At 40.6% G+C, this 19,750-nt stretch overlaps 1 protein-coding gene across 1 annotated transcript; it reads left to right on the forward strand.

Annotated features, from left to right (window-relative positions):
- Positions 1-5,763: 5,763 nt before the first annotated feature.
- derl2 (derlin 2) lies at positions 5,764-14,248 on the forward strand. Its single transcript, XM_024431888.2, has 7 exons — positions 5,764-5,903; positions 8,713-8,778; positions 8,961-9,034; positions 9,259-9,352; positions 9,980-10,175; positions 10,317-10,407; positions 13,756-14,248. Exons 1-7 carry the CDS (start codon positions 5,811-5,813, stop codon positions 13,859-13,861), a joined length of 720 nt encoding a protein of 239 aa, XP_024287656.1. The 5' UTR covers positions 5,764-5,810; the 3' UTR covers positions 13,862-14,248.
- The last annotated feature ends 5,502 nt before the right edge of the window (positions 14,249-19,750 follow it).

A 19,750-nucleotide genomic window follows, 5' to 3' on the forward strand; every position in this document is an offset into this window, starting at 1 on the left:
GCGGGAAGCTGTACCGCCTGCCTGATGGTAGGAGGGCAAACAGTTTGTGGCATGGATGTGAAGGGTCCCTGATGATGCCGCGCACCCTACGCAGACACCGCTTGCGCTGGAGGTCTATGATGGCAGGGAGCTGGGCACCAGTGATGTGCTGGGAGGTTTTCACCACCCATTACAGGGCCTTCCGGTTGGCCACGGTGCATCCGCCAAACCACACTGTGGCGCAGTTAGTCAGAATGCTTTCGACTGTGCAGCGGTAAAAGTTCACCAGGATCTTGGGAGACAGGAGGGCCTTCTTCAGCCTCCTCAAAAAGTACAGGCGCTGCTGCACCATTCTTGACCAGGGTTGAGGTGTTGAGGGTCCAGGAGAGATCATCGGAGATGTAAACACCCAGGAATTTGAAGCTGGGCACACACTGCGTGGCTGCAGCTTTTAGACTTCCTGTAATCCACAATGATCTCCTTGGTTTTCTTTGCATTGAGGGCCATGTTGTTGTCAGCGCACCATGCAGCCAGGTGCTTGACCTCCTCCCTGTAGGCTGACAGTCATTGTCACTGATCAGACCTACCACCGTGGCGTCGTCTGCGAACTTGACGATGGTGTTGGAACCGTGTCATAGGTGAAGAGGGAGTACAGGAGGGGGCTCAGCACACAGACCTGTGGCACACCGGTGTTCATAAGAGACATTATGCAGGATTTTATATATTTGGGTCTCTCTAGTCTCTTTCTGCACCTGAAATCCACCAAGTGCTGCACTGTGTCCCCCCTTCCACAATCACAACATCCTTACTGAACAGCCTTTTGGCTTCTACCACTATGCCCTCCCTCTACATGTTATTTTATATAATCTATGGATTGGATCTCATATAGACAGGTTTGTGACTTTCCAAATCATATGCAATCAATTGGATTTACCACAGGTGGACTCCAATCAAGTTGTAGAAACATCTCAAGGATGATCAATGGAAACAGGATGCAGCTGAGTTCAATTTTGAGTCACATAGCAAAGGGTCTGAAAACTTAAAAAATATTATTTATATACATTTGCAAAACATTAAAACAAAAAAAAACGGTTTTCACTCTATCATTATGGGCTTGATGAGGAAAACATTTATTTAAGCAATTGTAGAATAAGGCTGTAACATAACAAAATGTGGGAAAATAGAAGGGGTATGAATACTTTCCGAATGCACTGTAGCATCAAAGTAGACAACATCACACAAAAATAATTGTGACATGTCTAATGGAAACGGCAGATATAGGATACACTTTCTAAAGATCTGTTCAACAGGGGTGTATTTTTCTTCTTTAGAACTTTCTTTATCGCGACAAAGGAATAGATGATTGACAAATAATTTTTTAAGGTACGTGACGTCACCGCAAAACCATAAAGCTCCATTCCATAATTAATTCTAAATGCTCAGGTCTTGCAAAATATTTTTTTTCAATGATACAAATAGTATTTCTTTGCAGGACAAGGATTGTCCTGACTTTCAAGAAGGCCTGAATTGCTTTGCCTTGCTTTTCTGGTTGGCTTGCAAGTTTCACCATCCAATTATTTCAGATATACAGGAGTGCAAGTTCCACAATGGTACAGACAGTGGCAATAAAATGGCACATGATAATTATTAAAATATGGCAAATATTAGTCAAAGATTACATTCTATCGATGCTGGCTGCCTGAGAGATGAAACTGATAGGTGGGAGGGCACACAGACTGTCGCCAATTTAGTAATGCGCAACTTGGCTAAATAGGTAATGAAAACACGTAACAGCACATTTTTATTTAACAATAGGTTTTGCAAAGTTTTCAAGTCATTATGTCCAGCTGTTTTCATCAATTTAAGATAGTGAAATGGAAACACACCCTGTGGCATATGTCTTTCAAAGATAATTCGTAAAAATCCAAATAACTTCACAGATCTTCATTGTAAAGGGTTTAAACACTCTTTCCCATGCTTGTTCAATGAACCATAAACAATTAATGAACATGCACCTGTGGAACGGTCGTTAAGACACTAACAGCTTTCAGACGGTTGGCAATTAAGGTCACAGTTATGTAAACTTAGGACACTAAAGAAGCCTTTCTAATGACTCTGAAAAACACAAAAAGAAAGATGTCCAGGGTCCCTGCTCAACTGCATGAACGTGCCTTAAGCATGCTGCAAGGAGGCATGAGGACTGCAGATGTGGCCAGGGCAATACATTGCAATGTCTGTACTGTGAGATGCCTAAGACAGTGCTACAGGGAGACAGGACGGACAGCTGATCGTCCTCGCAGTGGCAGATCAAGTGTAACAACACCTGCACAGTATCGGTACATCTGAACATCACACCTGCGGGACAGGTACAGGATGGCAACAACAACTGCCCGAGATACACCAGGAATGCACAATCCCTCCATCAGTGCTCAAAATGTCCGCAATAGGCTGAGAGAGGCTGGACTGAGGGCTTGTAGGCCTGTTGTAAGGAAGGTCCTCACCAGACATCACCAGCAACAAACTCACCGTTGCAGACCAGACAGGACAGGCAAAAAGTGCTCTTCACTGACAAGTCACGCTTTTGTCTCACCAGGGGTGATGGTCGGATTCGCATTTATCGTCGAAGGAATGAGCATTACACCGAGGCCTGTACTCTGGAATGGGATCGATTTGGAGGTGGAGGGTCCGTCATGGTCAGGGGTGGTGTGTCACAGCATCATCGGACTGAGCTTGTTGTCCTTGCAGGCAATCTCAAAGCTGTGAGTTACAGGGAAGACATCCTCCTCCCTCATGTGGTACCCTTCCTGCAGGCTCATCCTGACATGACCCTCCAGCATGGCAATGCCACTAGCCATACTGCTCTTTCTGTGCATGATTTCCTGCAAGACAAAAATGTCAGTGTTCTGCCATGGCCAGCGAAGAGCCCTGATCTCAATCCCATTGAGCACGTCTGGGACCTGTTGGATCGGAGGGTGAGTGCTAGGGCCATTCCCCCCAGATATGTCCGGGAACTTGCAGGTGCCATTGTGGAAGAGTTGGGTACCATCTCACAGGAAGAACTGGCAAATCTGGTGCAGTCCATGAGGAGGAGATGCACTGCAGTACTTAATGCAGCTGGTGGCCACACCAGATACTGACTGTTACTTTTGATTTTGACCCCCCTTTGTTCAGGGACACATTATTCAATTTCTGTTAGTCACATGTCTGTGGATTTGTTCAGTTTATGCCTCAGTTGTTGAATCTTGTCATTGTCAAACAAATATTTACACATGTTAAGTTAGCTGAAAATAAACGCAGTTGACAGTGAGAGGACTTTTATTTTTTTGCTGAGTTTATGTTCTATGCAAACTTTCTAAATGAAAGTAGAGAGAGTTGTTGGAGAAAGTCAACAAAATGAGGAAGGAACAAGAGCAAGAATGCCAAAAGCAAATAGAAGAGCTACTGAGAATGAGACTTCTAACGAGGTACACTGAAACCAATGGAAGCTGGAGAGAGAGAGGTGTTTGAGAAACAGAGAGAAAGGGCAGTGGCAGACAGACAAAATATGGAGGTCAAGATAGCAAATGTGAAGATGGAGAACACAATATCCTTGGCTAAGTAAGGGAAGGTGACAGTGAACAAAAGGCTGTTTGCTGAAAATGAAAAGGGTGGAGAAGGTGTGAGAGAAGAATGGAAGGAACCTCATACGGTATGGTTTGGAGTCAGCTTTGTCCAAAGCAGGCCAAGGAGAGGAATCAGACCCAAGTAGCCTGAAAGGAGGACAGGGGGAGATGGTCCAAGGTTGGCCTACGAAACCTCTGGGATTAACAGGGTAAAAGATGGATGAAGGAGGAGGAGATTGTGGGTGGGTTGCACCAAATTGTAATTAATTTTTGATTAGACCTAATCTAGATTTTGTAAATATAGGTTTATAATTAATCAGATGTGTTGCACCACTTAATTTTAAACCTGTATTAGTTAATCTAAAGTTAAATCACTAAACTATGATTTGTGACACGTCATAATGGATTCCCCATAGCAATATGTTCGAATTCTATGGAAATAAACATGCACTGGTCAGTGAGTTTTCACTTCGGGCTAAATTATGTAATTAATTGCACTTTGTTGTCAAATTAGTTTGCTGGCTGGTTGAATTTTACAAACATGATAAGGCACAGGAGCTAAAATTGTAAACACACTGAAAATGTGATTAATTGTAACCTCCTCCAGTGGCAGTTTAGATTTAATCCCTAAACAAAATTTTAATTTGACTTTACAATAATGGAGCAACAAGATTACATTTTATCTTGGTTTAAAGTCCAAATTAAACTTTGTTTAGAAGGATTATATTTGACTAGGATTCATTTTAAACTAGGTTTAAAGTTAGCTGCAACAAGATTAATAGATAAACCTTTTTAAGAGTTAATCCTTGTTGGTGCAATCCATCCTAAGAGTAGCATGCATGCAACAGAGGAGTGGATAATTGAGCTGAGAGAGGAGAGAGCGATAGAGGCTCTGGAAAGAGAGAAGATTAAGATTCTGTTCCTGCATGGACAAGAAGAAGTGATGGGAGTTTACAGGGAGTAGGAGAGAAAGAATAGTCAAATGGAGAGAATGCAAAGGAAGAAAGAAGAGAAGTGGGCAAAAGAGAAGAGCGAAATCGAGAAGGGGATGAAGGAGCCAGAAATAAAGCTGTACCAGCTGCAGAATGTCCTGAGGTTCAGGAATGTCAATTAAGTGTCATACTTAGGATTCAATAGATTAAATTGACTTCATGCTAGAGAATGAGTAATAATAATATCGCAGATCACTGTCTTACATGGGATTTCTCTTTCAGATGCATCATTGTAAAGGTATGGAAATTAGAAGTGCTAAGAGAGTCAGGGTGAAGCAGGAGAGGAAAGAGAGATGTTGGAGAATAACAAGTAAAAGAGCTACTCAGAGCTAGAACAGAATAGAGTAAGGAACAAGTGAGGAAAAGGCCCACCTGGTGGATGTTGCGAGGAAATATAATGAAAGGAAACGGAGAGAAAGGGTGAAAAAAGGTGTTGAAAAAGGCATATGGCAAATAAAATCACATGGTGTACATCCCAGACTTCAAAGTGAGGAAGATGTAGCGGAGATGGAAGAGTAAATACTGTCAGCTGTCATTGGTCAAGTTCTTTCATTTAGTGGAATACTTCATAAATAAAGTAATATGCGCAGTTATCTGCCCTTATTCATTGCCATATTGAAGAAAACACACACACACAAAATATAAGTATAAGATGTAGATTAAAGGTGATTACGGGACAACGCAATGTATGTTAACTTTGTTGACATACTGAATATATTTGAAATACTGTATCTAACCTCGTGACGGATGAAAATCCGTTCCCATCTTGTCAAAACCTCACTCCCCTTCATCCTATTTGCTTTAGAGGCATACGCGGACCAATCAAAAAATGCCATCGTTTCATCGACTATGTGATTGACAGGTTTGTGGTTCGCTCACACCATTGGCTCACACAAAAAGAACGTGGACTGACAAACCAATGACAGATCATAAAAACTCACAGCAACTCCCCTTTATGCCGCGTTCAAAACAACTTGGATATCTCCGACTTCTGAGAGTTCAAAACAACTTCGCTCTCGGAAAAAAAACGAGCTCCGACTCGGAAAAATCTATTTGAACGGTCACCCAACTCGGAATTCTAACTCGGGAACTCAGGCCTCTTTCTAGAGCTCCGAATTTCCGACCTGAAGGTCAGTGACGTCATGATTTGACGAGTTCCCAGTTGTTTTGAACGCGGCATTTTCTCACCATGTGATGACGTGTCAAGAATGTGCCGGAAGCCTTCAGTTAGTCCAAAATGGCTTACCAGACTTTTCAGCAGGAATATTTACAGATTCCTGTTGTAACTCGGGCATACACAACTGCCTGCGTCCTCACCACCGCTGCCGTGGTAAGATAGTAGAATTTAATCTGAAACATGTTCTTGTCGGCAATGGAGACAGGGTCAGGGTTTGGCATTTAGCTGTGGATGTCAGTCTGCTAACTCACTAGCTTGCTGCTTTTAGCTAGCGCGTCTCTGACAAAACAGAAGTGCTAAAGACAGTACGGTAGTGCACATCAATTAGCTAGAGTGCTAGACAGCTGTGTTTGTGTCGCCAAATAATTGTTAATGACTGTAGTTGGGCTGTCACCGACCTTGATCGAATTGACCAAATGTGTGCAATGGTCAGTAGCTAGCTAAATTGACTATGCAGCTGGTAGCGAAACTTCTCAATGTATGATTATCTGTGAGCACAAGTGCGTCTCGTAACGTTTACATTGCGGCAGTAAACCGCACAAAAAAAACAGCAATCAAAACAACTAGGAACTCGAAGATCTCCGACTTCTGTGCGTTCAAAACAACTGGGAACTCGCGAAAAAAGAGCTCCGACAGAGATATTTTTTTAATGATATTCAACTCGGAATTCCGACACAAACTCGTGCCTCTTTCTATAATTACCGACCTGAATATCACTAACATAATGATTTGAATGGCTCACGAGTGGCGCAGCGGTCTAAGGCACTGCATCTCAGTGCAAGAGGGGTTCGAATCCAGGCTGTATCACATCCGGCCGTGGTTGGGAGTCCTTTAGGGCGGTGCACAATTGGCCAATCGTCGTCCAGGTTTGGCCGGGGTCATTGTAAATAAGACTTTCCGAGTTCAATAAATCTTACATTTTTAAAATAAAAATTGACTTCTATTTTTCTGAGTTCCCAGTTGTTTTGAACGTAGCATACATCTAGCTAGCAAGACATCCATGCTAATGAGCAAGTCAGATCTCTCCTCCTAGTGGACCGTTTAATCAGGCTCTAATACATTCTAGGCTGCTATTTTCGATTGTTTTAACTAGTTCTTAGGTGGAAAAGTACCCAATTGCCATACTTGAGTGAAAGTAAAGATGCCTTAATAGAAAATGATTCAAGTGAAAGTCACCCAGTAAAATACTACTTGAGTAAAAGTATTTGGTTTTAAATATACTTAAGTATCATAAGTAAATGCAATTTCTAAATATACTTAAGTATCAAATCATTTCGAATTCCTTATATTGAGCAAACCAGAAGGCACCATTTAATTATTTTTATTTTTACGTATAGCCAGGTGCACACTCCAACACTTAGACATCATTTACAAATTAAGCATTTGTATTTAGTGATTCTGCCAGATCAGAGGCAGTAGGGATGACCAGGGATGTTCTCTTGATAAGTGTGTAAATTTGACTATTTTCATGTCCTGCTAAGCATTCAATGTGTGATGGGTACTTTTGTGTTTCAGGGAAAATGTATGGAATAAAAAGTACATTACTTTCTTTAGGAATGTAGTGAAGTAAAAGTTGTCAAATATAAAGAGTAAAGTACAGATATGTAAAGATACTTTTTTTTGTAAGTACTCTACACCACTGTATGAAATTATATATTCAGGTTGTTAAAAATAAATTTATTTATACAATCTTCAATAGCTCTTAAGACAGTGTGCCATGCCAAATCATATATAATGAGCTTCAAAAGTATTGGGACAATGACTATTTTTTTGTTATTTTGGCTCTGTATTCAAACTCTTTGGATTAAAGTGCAGACTGTCAGCTTTCATTTGAGGGTAATTTCATCCATATCGGTTGAACTGTTTCAAAATTACAGCACTTTCTGTTCATAGACCAAAAAGTATAGGGACAAATTCACTTACGTATGTTAAAGTAGTCAAAAGTGTAGTATTTGGTCCCATATTTCTAGCACATCGAGCTTGTGACTCTACAAACTTGTTGGATGCATTTGCGATGTGCCTACAACAAAGTCTCTTGCATAGTTTGTTTTGTTTCAGTATGTTGCATTGAAAGTGGCTATTGTGTTGATTCGATCACAATTACCACAGTAAATGGAAATGTTGATAGTGTTAACTAACAGAACTTCAACTTTCTAGTTTTCCCCATCTCGTGCTTTCCCACGGAGAGAGAACATTGCTGTATCTTTTTTATTTGAAAGATTCTTTCTTGCTGATATGAAAAAAATAAAAAAAAAATAAAGATTTTTTTTATTTGACCTTTATTTAACTAGGCAAGTCAGTTAAGAACAAATTCTTATTTTCAATGACGGCCTAGGAACAATGGGTTAACTACCTTGTTCAGGTGCAGAACGACAGATTGGTACCTTGTCAGCTCGGGAACTTGCAACCTTTCGGTTACTACTTGAGGCGGCAGGGTAGCCTGATGGTTAGAGTGGTGGACTAGTAACCGAAAAGTTGCAAGATCAAATCCCCGAGATGACAAGGTAAAAATCTGTTGTTCTGCCTCTGAGCAGGCACTGTTCCTAGGCAGTCATTGAAAATAAGAGTTTGTTCTTAACTGACTTGCCTAGTTAAATAAAGGTTACAAAATACATTACCCCAACGCTCTAACCACTAGGCTACCCTGCTGCCCCAGTCAAAGATGAGGACCATGTGTTTCGAAAAACCCGTTTCGCAAGCGATGATTATGGACGTTAAAACACAGCGTCGGAATTGTAGGTCACACGGCCTGCCGTGGGCGACGATAACCGCTGAAAAACCTACGGAGAGAAGGGTTTTCGAAAGCTACCGTTTACCTTAGTTAAAGAGTTGCAGTTTGTTGGCTGCTGTTTAAAAGACTGTCAAGAATTGACTTAGCGTTTTCTGACAAAAGATGAATCATCAGTTAGAACAGGTGAACTATTGATTCCAATGAAGACACTTTCTTTGCTCTCACCCTCAGCAATTAGAACTCATCACACCTTTCCAACTATACTTCAATCCTGATTTGATACTAAGGAATTATCAGGTGAGTACATGCAATTTGTTATTTAGCTACTGTATGATATAAAAATATTGAAAAAAATAAAAATGTAATTAAATCAAAAAATATATTTTAGAGTTTTTAATCTTAGGCCTGCTGTGTATAAGTGTAGCAGTTACAAAAAAATGAGATGCAAGGTTGACTGATTTCTCTGTTCTGTCTTGTAGGTATGGAGACTCATAACCAACTTTCTATTTTTTGGTCCAGTTGGCTTCAACTTCCTTTTCAATATGATTTTTTTGTATCCTTTTTCTGTTGCACTTGTCTTGCCCTGAGTGTACTTGTGAAATGTATATTTTGTGTCCCTTTGATTGGAAGCACTATGCGACTCGTAAAATACTTGTCTTGAACAAGGCAAGCCATGTTTAATTTAATTTTAAATCATGACAACTGTCTAATCATAGGGAATTATAGGTTTAGTATTTGCTTTGCCCTTGCCAGATTACCTTAACCATTGGCTTCCAGGTACCGATACTGTCGTATGCTGGAGGAGGGCTCTTTCAGGGGCCGCACCGCTGACTTTGTCTTTATGTTCCTCTTCGGTGGCCTTCTGATGACTGTATCCTTGTAACACTGTTACTTTCATGGACTTAGTTGACACCGCAGGAGTCGAGACATGTTCAGCACCACATAGACTTAATGTGCCTGTACATATTCTTAGCAAGCTTCTGATTGAGCTCTTACTAAGGCCTGCTGTTGTATAATGCTATATGTGTGTACAGGAAATATGTAGGCCTATGTTATCCACAGGTGCCTTAATGAGAAGCTCTTACGCAACAGTCACATTCCTTGCCACCTGAATATATATATATAATTTATTTTATTTATTTATGGTTAGGCTAGTTGTCAAACCTGAGAATCAATTGGTTGATTGTCTGCAGTTGGCGACAGGTAGCCTAGAGGTTAAGAGCTTTGCGCCAGTAACCGAATGGTCGCTGGTTCGAATCCTCGAGCCGACAAGGGGGGGAAATCAACCCTTATGCCGCCGACTTCAGTTAAGTCAGCCCCCCGCACCGCTCTGATTCAGAGGGGTTGGGTTAAATGCAGAATACACATCTTGGTTGAATGCATTCAGTTGTGCAACTGACTAGGTATCCCCTTTCCTAAGTTAGGGTAAATCAACTTGAATAATGCTGTATGCCACAATTCAATTCACCAATCACTTTTTTTCTCAGTAAGCACAAAGATATTTGGCACCTTTGTGAGTCTGGTGTTCTTGGGCCAAGCCTTCACCATCATGCTGGTGTACGTGTGGAGCAGGCGTAACCCCAACGTTCGCATGAACTTCTTTGGCCTGCTGAACTTTCAGGCACCCTTTCTCCCTTGGGTGCTCATGGGATTCTCTCTGCTGCTGGGCAACTCCATCATTGTGGATTTACTAGGTACCAGTCGCTCTAACCACAATAGCAAATTTCTGTAATGCATCAATGTTATTAAGGACTTGAAGATCAACAATGTTGTTGCCTTATTGACCATTGAGGAGTGGTGACTAGTTGGGTCAATGCTGTGTTCCCTTCCCTAAGGTATCGCTGTGGGTCATGTGTACTTCTTTCTGGAAGATGTGTTCCCAAACCAGCCAGGTGGTGGCAGATGGCTCAAGACTCCATTTTTTCTGTAAGTTTGGTATGGTTCTAGTACAGTCCAATAATGAATTTGTCTTATGATAGAAACTGCAGTGTTTACCCCACGAGTCTGTTGAGAGATGGTGATGTTGCTGGAGAGATGGGGGGCACAAACAAATAGCAGTAAGCTTGATACAGAGTTAACAATAGTTACTAATACATGGAAATTGCCAACATTAACAATGTTGTAACCAATGTTTTGACATGGTGTTCTGAAGGTATGCTGTCCTTGCGAGTGGTCGTGACAATGTTGTCTATGCTGATTGGCATTATTCCAGAAAAGGAAGGGCATATCAATAACTCTTAATAAAAGTAGAAATATACCATCCATTTATCAGATGCGTAAAGAATGTATGTACAGTTGAAGTCGGAAGTTTACATACACTTAGGTTGTAGTCATTAAAACTCGTTTTTCAACCACTCCACAAATTTCTTGTTAACAAACTAAAGTTTTGGCAAGTTAGTTAGGACATCTACTTTGTGCATGACACAAGTCATTTTTCCAACAATTGTTTACAGACAGGTTATTTAATTTATAATTCACCGTATCACAATTCCAGTGGGTCAGAAGTTTACATACACTAAGTTGACTGTGCCTTTAAACAGCTTGGAAAATTCCAGAAAATGATGTCATGGCTTTAGAAGCTTCTGAACATCATTTTAGTCAATTGGAGGTGTACCTGTGAGTTATTTCAAGGCCTACCTTCAAACTCAGTGCCTCTTTGCTTGACATCATGGGGAAATCAGCCAATAAAAATTGTAGACCTCCACAAGTCTGGTTCATCCTTGGGAGCAATTTCCAAATGCCTGAAGGTACCAAGTTCATCTGTATAAACAATAGTACGCAAGTATAAACACCATGGGACCACGCAGCCGTCATACCGCTCAGGAAGGAGATTCGTTCTGTCTCCTAGAGATGAACGTACTTTGGTGTGAAAAGTGCAAATCAATCCCAGAACAACCGCAAAGGACCTTGTGAAGATGCTGGAGGAAACAGGAACAGAAGTATCTATATCCACAGTAAAACGAGTCCTATTTTGAAATAACCTAAAAGGACTCTCTGCAAGGAAAAAGCCACTGCTCCAAAACCGCCATAAAGCCAGACTACAGTTTGCAACTGCACATGGGGACAAAGATTGTACTTTTTGGAGAAATGTCATCTGGTCTGATGAAACAAAAATAGAACTGTTAGGCCATCATGACCATTGTTATGTTTGGAGGAAAAAGGGAAGCTTGCAAGCCGAAGAACACCATCCCAACCATGAAGCACGGGGGTGGCAGCATCATGTTGTGGGGGTGCTTTGCTGCAGGAGGGACTGGTGCACTTCACAAAATAGATGGCATCATGAGGCAGGAAAATTACGTGTATATATTGAAGAAACATCTCAAGACATCAGTCAGGAAGTTAAAGCTTGGTCGCAAATGGGTCTTCCAAATGGACAATGACCCCAAGCATACTTCCAAAGTTGTGGCAAAATGGCTTAAGGACAACAAAGTCAAGGTATTGGTGTCGCCTTCACAAAGCCCTGACCTCAATCCCATAGAAAATTTGTGGGCAGAACTGAAACAGTGTGTGTGTGTGAGCACACCTGACTCAGTTACACCAGCTCTGTCAGGAGGAATGGGCCAAAATTCACTCTACTTATTGTGGGAAGCTTGTGGAAGGCTACACAAAACGTTTGACCCAAGTTAAACAATTTAAAGGCAATGCTACCAAATACTAATTGAGTGTAAACTTCTGACCCACTGGGAATGTGATGAAAGAAATAAAAGCTGAAATAAATCATTCTCTCTACTGTTATTCTAACATTTCACATTCTTAAAATAAAGTGGTGATCCTAACTGACCTAAGACGGATAATTTTTACTGGGATTAAATGTCAGGAATTGTGAAAAGCTGACTTTAAATGTATTTGGCTAAGGTGTATGTAAACTTCTGACTTCAACTGTATGTATGCATCTTAAGCATATTGCACTGTTTTGTTTGGTATACAGTGCATTTGGAAAGTATTCAGACCCCTTGACTTTTTCCATGTTTTGTTACAGCCTTATTCTAAAATTGATTGAATTGTTTTGTTTTTCTCATCAATCTACATACAATAACCCATAATGACGAAGCAAAAACGGGTTTAGATTTTTGTGCAAAAAAACCCCATAAGTATTCAGACCCTTTACTCAGTACTTTGTTGAAGCACCTTTGGCAGCGATTACAGCCTCAAGGATTCTTGGGTATTACGCTATAAGCTTGGTACACTTGTATTTGGAGTTTCTCACATTTTTCTATGCAGATTCTCTAAAGCTCTGTTAGGTTGGATGGGGAGTGTCGCTGCACAGCTATTTTTAGTTCTCTCCAGAATTGTTCAAGTCCAGGCTCTGGCTGGATCACTCAGACATTCAGAGACTTGTCCCGAAACCACTCCTGCGTTGTCTTGGCTGTGTGCAAGGAGTTCAATTTTGTTTTCATCAGACCAGAGAATCTTGTTTCTCGTGGTCTGAGAGTCTTTAGGTGCCATTTGGCAAACTCCAAGCCGGCTGTCATGTGCATTTTACTGAGGAGTGGCTTCCGTCTGGCCACTCTACCATAAAGGCCTGATTGGTGGAGTGCTGCAGAGATGGTTGTTCTTCTGGAAGGTTCTCCCATCTCCACAGAGGAACTCTGGAGGTCTGGCAGAGTGACCATCGAGTTCTTAGTTCCCTCCCTGACCAAGGCCCTTCTCCCCCGATTTCTCAGTTTGGCTGGGCAGCCAGCTCTTGGAAGAGTCTTGGTGGTCGCAATCCTCTTCCATTTAAGAATGATGGAGGCCACTGTGTTCTTGGGGACCTTCAATGCTGCAGAAATGTTTTGGTACCCTTCCCCGGATCTGTGTCTGGACACAATCCTGTCTTGGATGTCTACGGACAATTCCTTCAACCTCATGGCTTAGTTTTTGCTCTGACATGCACTGTCATCCGTGGGACCTTTTTTTTTATATTGACAGGTGTGTGCCTTTCCGTATCATGTCCAATCAATTGAATTTACCACAGATGGACTCCAAGTTGTAGAAACATCTCAAGGATGCTCAATGGAAACAGGATGCACCTGAGCTTAATTTCGAGTCTCTTAGCACAGAGTCTGAATACTTATGTAAATAAGGTATGTTTTTTTATAAAAATATATATACTTTTTGCTTTGTCATTATGGGGTAGTGTGTGTGTGTGGACTGATGAGGAAAACTATTTAATCCATTTTAGAGTAAGGCTGCAACATAACAAAATGTGGAAAAAGTCGAGGGGTCTGAATATTTTTGTGAATGCACTCTATGTAGATCCTTCACCTGTCTCTGTAATTCTCTCTCTCACAGTAAGATGCTGTTTGACACTCCAGAGGAGGATGCCAACTACAACCCTCTTCCCGAAGAGCGTCCGGGGGGGTTCGCCTGGGGAGAGGGACAGCGCCTTGGGGGTTAATCTAGCCCCCCACCACAGGATCACTTTATAATGGACTTTTCCTCAGTGAGAGACCGAGGGACAAACTTGGTCTTTTTTTCCGACTTGTTTCTCTAGTTCTGGATGGAAAACGCCAATCTCCAACCAGAGCTTTTCGGAGATTGTTGTGTGACTTACATCTCCCTCAAACTGTTCAATAAGCCAGACTGTCACTTTAAGACCACATGAGTGGACGTAACAGGAAATGACTTTTGATGGTTAACCTTTGGTTGCGTTAAGATTAGGCTTTGAGGCGCAACAATATTGTCAAATGATGGGAAACAGTGGAAAAAATCTGAATGAATGAAATCAGATTGAGTGTTTTCTTTTACTTTTTAAAAAGAATAAACGTGTGGCATATGTAGATAATGCTGGAGATATTTTCTTTGTAAATTTTCTGCAGTGTTGCATCAGTTGAAGCAAGTTTTTCTGTAAGGAGTTCCATAATGAAATTAGAAATGTATTCAGTCATTTGATTCCAGTACCAAAAGAGTGCTTGGATGCACTAGGATCAACAATGTGAGAACGCTTACGTAACTTACATTGTTTATTGCAACTGTAGAAAACATGTACTGTGGACAAATCAAACAAGCATACGTTACTCTATAGTACTGCCCTCATTGCAGTGGGGAAGGAAGGGGGGAGTCAATTTGACCGACCATTGTGTTGCATGCCAGGCTTCTAGGCTCGACAAGAGACTAGCCATTTTGAAACTCCTGCAACAAACCCTTCAGTGTTCAAATTGAAACTAAACGGCTTCTCTTTTAAAAAAAAAAAGTTTCGGTTACATACAGTAAGTAGTATACGCTTCACTTTTTTGCAGTTCCTTACCTTTATGGCAGGGCTTATAGATTTACATTTGTATTTTAATCAATACAGATTTTGAAATGCCTATTGTTTGTTTCATTGTCAATAACCAGAGGATCGAATCTTTAACTTTGCAAAATTAAGTTGTCACTGGTGGACAAGGAAAGTCACCTTTTTCACCCATTTCTATTCTTACACTCTATATCCGATCTGTTGGAAACCTTTTACAGTTATTGGTTTCATAAAACATGGCACGGTCTGCTGCTTCATGATCCATAGTGAGCTAAGAGCATAAGTACACAGTCGTAAACACACTCTAACATCGATGATTCCTAGAACTACAGGGTTTTAACAACTGTATGCTGGTTTGTAAACTCAGCAAGCCTCGGAGGTTACTACTTAGATGTAAAATTATTAAATATACCACTTCACCTGTGTTGATTCCTGATACAACTGGTTTGGTCTATGGGATTTAAAAAGTTAGCAAAACCAGCACCATTGACAATCATATGGTACTAGGTAATTACTAAGATTGTTAATTTTCTGTGCACCATTATATTATGTTCAATATTCAATTGAAATTACACAGCTTAAATTTGTTCTGCTAACTACAGCCTAATAGTTTCAGTTACATAGTATTCCCTGAAACACAATTAAATTGTGTTGAATTCTTATAAGTAAGAAATTGTCCATTGTTACAAGAGAGCTTTTTGGTAAATACCAGAAAGCTATACTTTAGTCTTATGCAAACAGGTAAAGCATTGCCATGTAAATGATTTAAACATGAAGCCGTACCAGTTAAGGGATAGTCGTATTTCTTCAGAACATCTATTTTTGGCTAGTAGGAGTATACATTACATATGTACCACAACAGTGTCTTTAGTATAGTCTCCGTTGCCTCTGGCTTTATCCCAGATCATCATAGTCCTCCTCGATCTGACAGTCTGCTCCGATGTCATCGTAGTCCTCTGGAATGCCGTCATTGTCCTTACACACCAGTGTCTCTGTGTGATGGTACGGTGGAGGAGGGGCATTGTCATCTACTTTCACATAGTCAGGTAGCCCTACAAGGTTCTCATAGCTTTCAGTCTCTGGAAAGCAAAGACGCACATTATTGACAGTTGAGGCTGACGTTGTACAGGGCCTAAAAAGTGTTACTGTGTGGGCTTAAAAGGTTCCTATTGTGAATGTTTCAACACAACAGCTTATCCTTGTGTAATATTACTCCCAATGTGTGCTTATGATTGCATTTCAAGGCTTATTGAATTAAATCTGATGCTTACTGGGACAGGATGTGAGAAACTGAGTCCTGGGTGGTAAAGGAGGCAAATCATCCTCCAGATCTTTGAGATGATATTTGCTGCTTCTGGATGGGGGAGAAACCTGAGAAATTAGATCTCCACTTTGGAAAATACTTTTTACAAAACCCCTCCCTTCCCTGGACTACTAAGAATGCTTAAAACAACTCTCATAAATTGAATCAAAGGTTTTAGGAATAGAGGACCAAACTTGTGGTTTTAATTGTGATAATGAATTGATGAGGCAACAAATTCAACCACTGTAAGTGTCAATCGAAATGTAGGTTACATCTACATCAGCTGAAAATAGTGCAAGAGACTTACTGGGCATAATACTGAGGTGTAGTGCGACTTGGTGTATTGTATTGTTCAGCAGCTGTTGAAAAGAAAAGACAGTTGATACAATACTTTGGAAAGACAGTTCATATAAGTAGAGAGAAATGGATCTGTAACGCTCACAATAATGCTTCTGATGTATTAGTGTAATTGAAAATACTTACCTTTCTTGGAAATACACTTGTTGATAAGAATGAAGATGAGACCTATTACCATGGAAACAAAAATCATTCCAAGAACCACCCACAGCCAGAAGAGATCCCGTAAAGGTTCCATGAGTGATCTAGTCCACAGTGCACAAAAGAGCCCAAATATACATGTAAGTAATTGATGATGACCTCTCACAAAATTCCATAGAAATGGCTTCTTGAAAGATTTTGCAAGAGGTGTAACTTGTTAAAAAAGAAATGTTTGATTGCACATAATTTTAACACATGTTCAACTTCATAAAAAACAAGTTTCCCTAAGTGCCAAATAAAATAACAGGTTTGACTGTAACAGGGTTGACAATTTCATGTTAAATCAGCCATCAAACCCCTTGTGACGGGGAATCAAAGCTTGTTGTGTGCAAAAGGGAGTGGCAATTGAATGCAAGCTACACAAAGAATAAATGAAAAAATGTCTAGCCTGTCTATGGGTAATAGGGTTGATGTGTTATGCTTGACGTGCTCAGTTTCCCACCACAAAACACCAGAAAATGGCCATAAAGAGTAAAACCAAAGTGAATTGACTATCACAGTGCATTTGAAAAATATTCAGACCCCTTGACTGTTTCCACATTTTGTTACATTAGTCTTATTCTAAAATTATTCTAAAGTACACAACACTCCATAGTGATAAAGCAAAAACTGTTTTGAAATTTCAATCCAAAATTCAATATGTAAATATTACATTTACCTACAGTTGAAGTCGGAAATTTACATACACCAAATATATTTAAACTCAGTTTTTCACAATTCCTGACACTTAATCCTAGTAAACATTCCCTGTCTTAGGTCAGTTAGGATCACCACTTATTTAAAGAATGTGAAATGTCAGAATAATAGTAGAGTGATTTATTTCAGCTTTCATTTCTTTCATCGCACTCCCAGTGGGTCAAAAGTTTATGTACACTCAATTAGTATTTGGTAACACTGCCTTTAAATTGTTTAACTTGGGTCAAATGTTTCGGGCAGTCTTCCACAGGATTCCCACAATAAGTTGGATGAATCTTGGCCCATTCGTCCTGACAGAGCTGATGTAACTGAGTCAGGTTTGTAGGCCTCCTTGCTCGCACATGATCTTTCAGTTTTGCCCACACATTTTCCATAGGAATGAGGTCAGGGCTTTGTGAGGGCCACTCCAATACCTTGACTTTGTTGTCCTTAAGCCGTTTTGCCACAACATTGGAAGTAGGCTTGGGGTCGTTGTCCATTTGGAAGACCCATTTGCAACCAAGCTTTAACTTCCTGACTGATGTCTTGAGATGTTTCTTCAATACATATACACAATTTTCCTGCTTCATGATGCCATCTATTTTGTGAAGTGCACCAGTCCCTCCTGCAGCAAAGCACCCCCACAACATTTAAAAAAAAAAAGTTTAACCTTTATTTTACTAGGCAAGTCAGTTAAGAACAAATTCTTATTTTCAATGACGGCCTAGGAACAGTGGGTTAACTGCCTGTTCAGGGGCAGAACGACAGATTTGTACCTTGTCAGCTCGGGGATTTGAACTTGCAACCTTCCGGTAACTAGTCCAATGCTCTAACCACTAGGCTACCCTGCCGCCCCAACATGATGCTGCCACCCCTGTGCTTCACGGTTGGGATGGTGTTCTTTGGCTTGCAAGCTTCCCCCTTTTTCCCCCAAACATAGCAATGGTCATTATGGCCAAACAGTTCTATTTTTGTTTCATCAGACCAGAGGACATTTCTCCAAAAAGTATGATCTTTGTTCCCATGTGCAGTTGCAAACCGTAGTCTGGCTTTTTTATGGCGGTTTTGAAGCAATGGCTTCTTCCTTGCTGAGCGGCCTTTCAGGTTATGTCGATATCGGACTTGTTTTACTGTGGATATAGATATTTTGTACCTGTTTCCTCCAGCATCTTCACAAGGTCCTTTGCTGTTGTTCTGGGATTGATTTACACTTTTCGCACCAAAGTACATTCATCTCTAGGAGACAGAACGCGTCTCCTTCCTGAGCTGTATGACGGCTGCGTGGTCCCATGGTGTTTATACTTGCGTACTATTGTTTGTACAGATGAACTTGGCACCATCAGGTATTTGGAAATTGCTCCCAAGGATGAACCAGACTTGTGGAGGTCTACAATGTTTTTCTGAGGTCTTTTGATTTTCCCATGATGTCAAGCAAAGACGCACTGAGTTTGAAGATAGGCCTTGAAATACATCCACAGGCACAGGTACAACAATTATGTCAATTTGCCTATCAGAAGCTTCTAAAGACATTACATACTTTTCTGGAATTTTCCAAGCTTTTTAAAGGCACAGTCAACTTACTGTATGTTAACTTCTGACCCACTGGAATTGTGATTAAGTGAAATAATCTGTCTGTAAACAATTGTTGTAAAAATGACTTGTGTCATGCACAAAGTAGATGTGCTAATCGACTTGCCAAAACTACAGTTTGTTACCAAGAAATTTGTGGAGTGGTTGAAAAGCAAGTTAATGACTGTGTATATGTGTGTATGTAAACTTCAGAGTTCAACTGTAATCATTCAGACGCTTTACTCAGTACTTTGTTGAAGCACATTTAGCAGCAATTAGAGCCTCGAGTCTTCTTGGGTATGACGCTACAAGCTTGGCACACCTGTTTCTGGGGAGTTTCTCACATTGTTCTCTGTAGATCCTCTCAAGCTCTGTCAGGTTGGATGGAGAGCGCCGCTGCACAGCTATTTTCAGGGTTCAAGTCTGGTTCTGGCTGGGCCACTCAATGCTGCAGAAATGTTTTTGGACCCTTTCCTAGATCTGTGGCTCGACACAATCCTGTCTCGGACCTCTACGGACAATTCCTTAGACCTCATGACTTGTTTTTTGCCTGAAATGCACTGTCAACTGTGGGACCTTTTTATATTGACAGGTGTGTGCCTTTCCAAATCATTTACAATCAATTGCAAGAGCTCAATTTAAAGTCTCCTAGAAAAGGGTATGAATACTTATGAAAATAAGGTATTTAAAAAATAAATACATAGATAAACCTGTTTACGCTTGTCATTGTGGTGTATTGTGTGTAGATTGATGAGGAAAACATTTTTTAAAATCCATTTTAGAATAAGGCTGTAACACCATTTGGAAAAAGGGAAAGGGTCTGATCTTTCCAAATGCACTGTAGATGTTCAATGTTTGAAAGGATTAGTTGCACTATATTAAAATTAGAGTTCAGCTCACATAACAGGATTAATCTTGAAATGAGGGACAGATGTAAATGAATCACT

The sequence above is a fragment of the Oncorhynchus tshawytscha genome, linkage group LG09 (assembly GCF_018296145.1).
Source record: "Oncorhynchus tshawytscha isolate Ot180627B linkage group LG09, Otsh_v2.0, whole genome shotgun sequence".
Classification (NCBI taxonomy): Eukaryota; Metazoa; Chordata; class Actinopteri; order Salmoniformes; family Salmonidae; genus Oncorhynchus; species Oncorhynchus tshawytscha.

Excerpts from the sequence above, each read along its gene's own strand:
- derl2 (XM_024431888.2), top strand. The coding sequence starts at position 5,811 with ATGGCTTACCAGACTTTTCAGCAGGAATATTTACAGATTCCTGTTGTA. Across the intron at positions 9,353-9,979 it reads TCGGTGGCCTTCTGATGACT|ATATTTGGCACCTTTGTGAG; the intron begins GTATCCTTGTAA and ends GTAAGCACAAAG. Across the intron at positions 10,176-10,316 it reads CATCATTGTGGATTTACTAG|GTATCGCTGTGGGTCATGTG; the intron begins GTACCAGTCGCT and ends CCCTTCCCTAAG.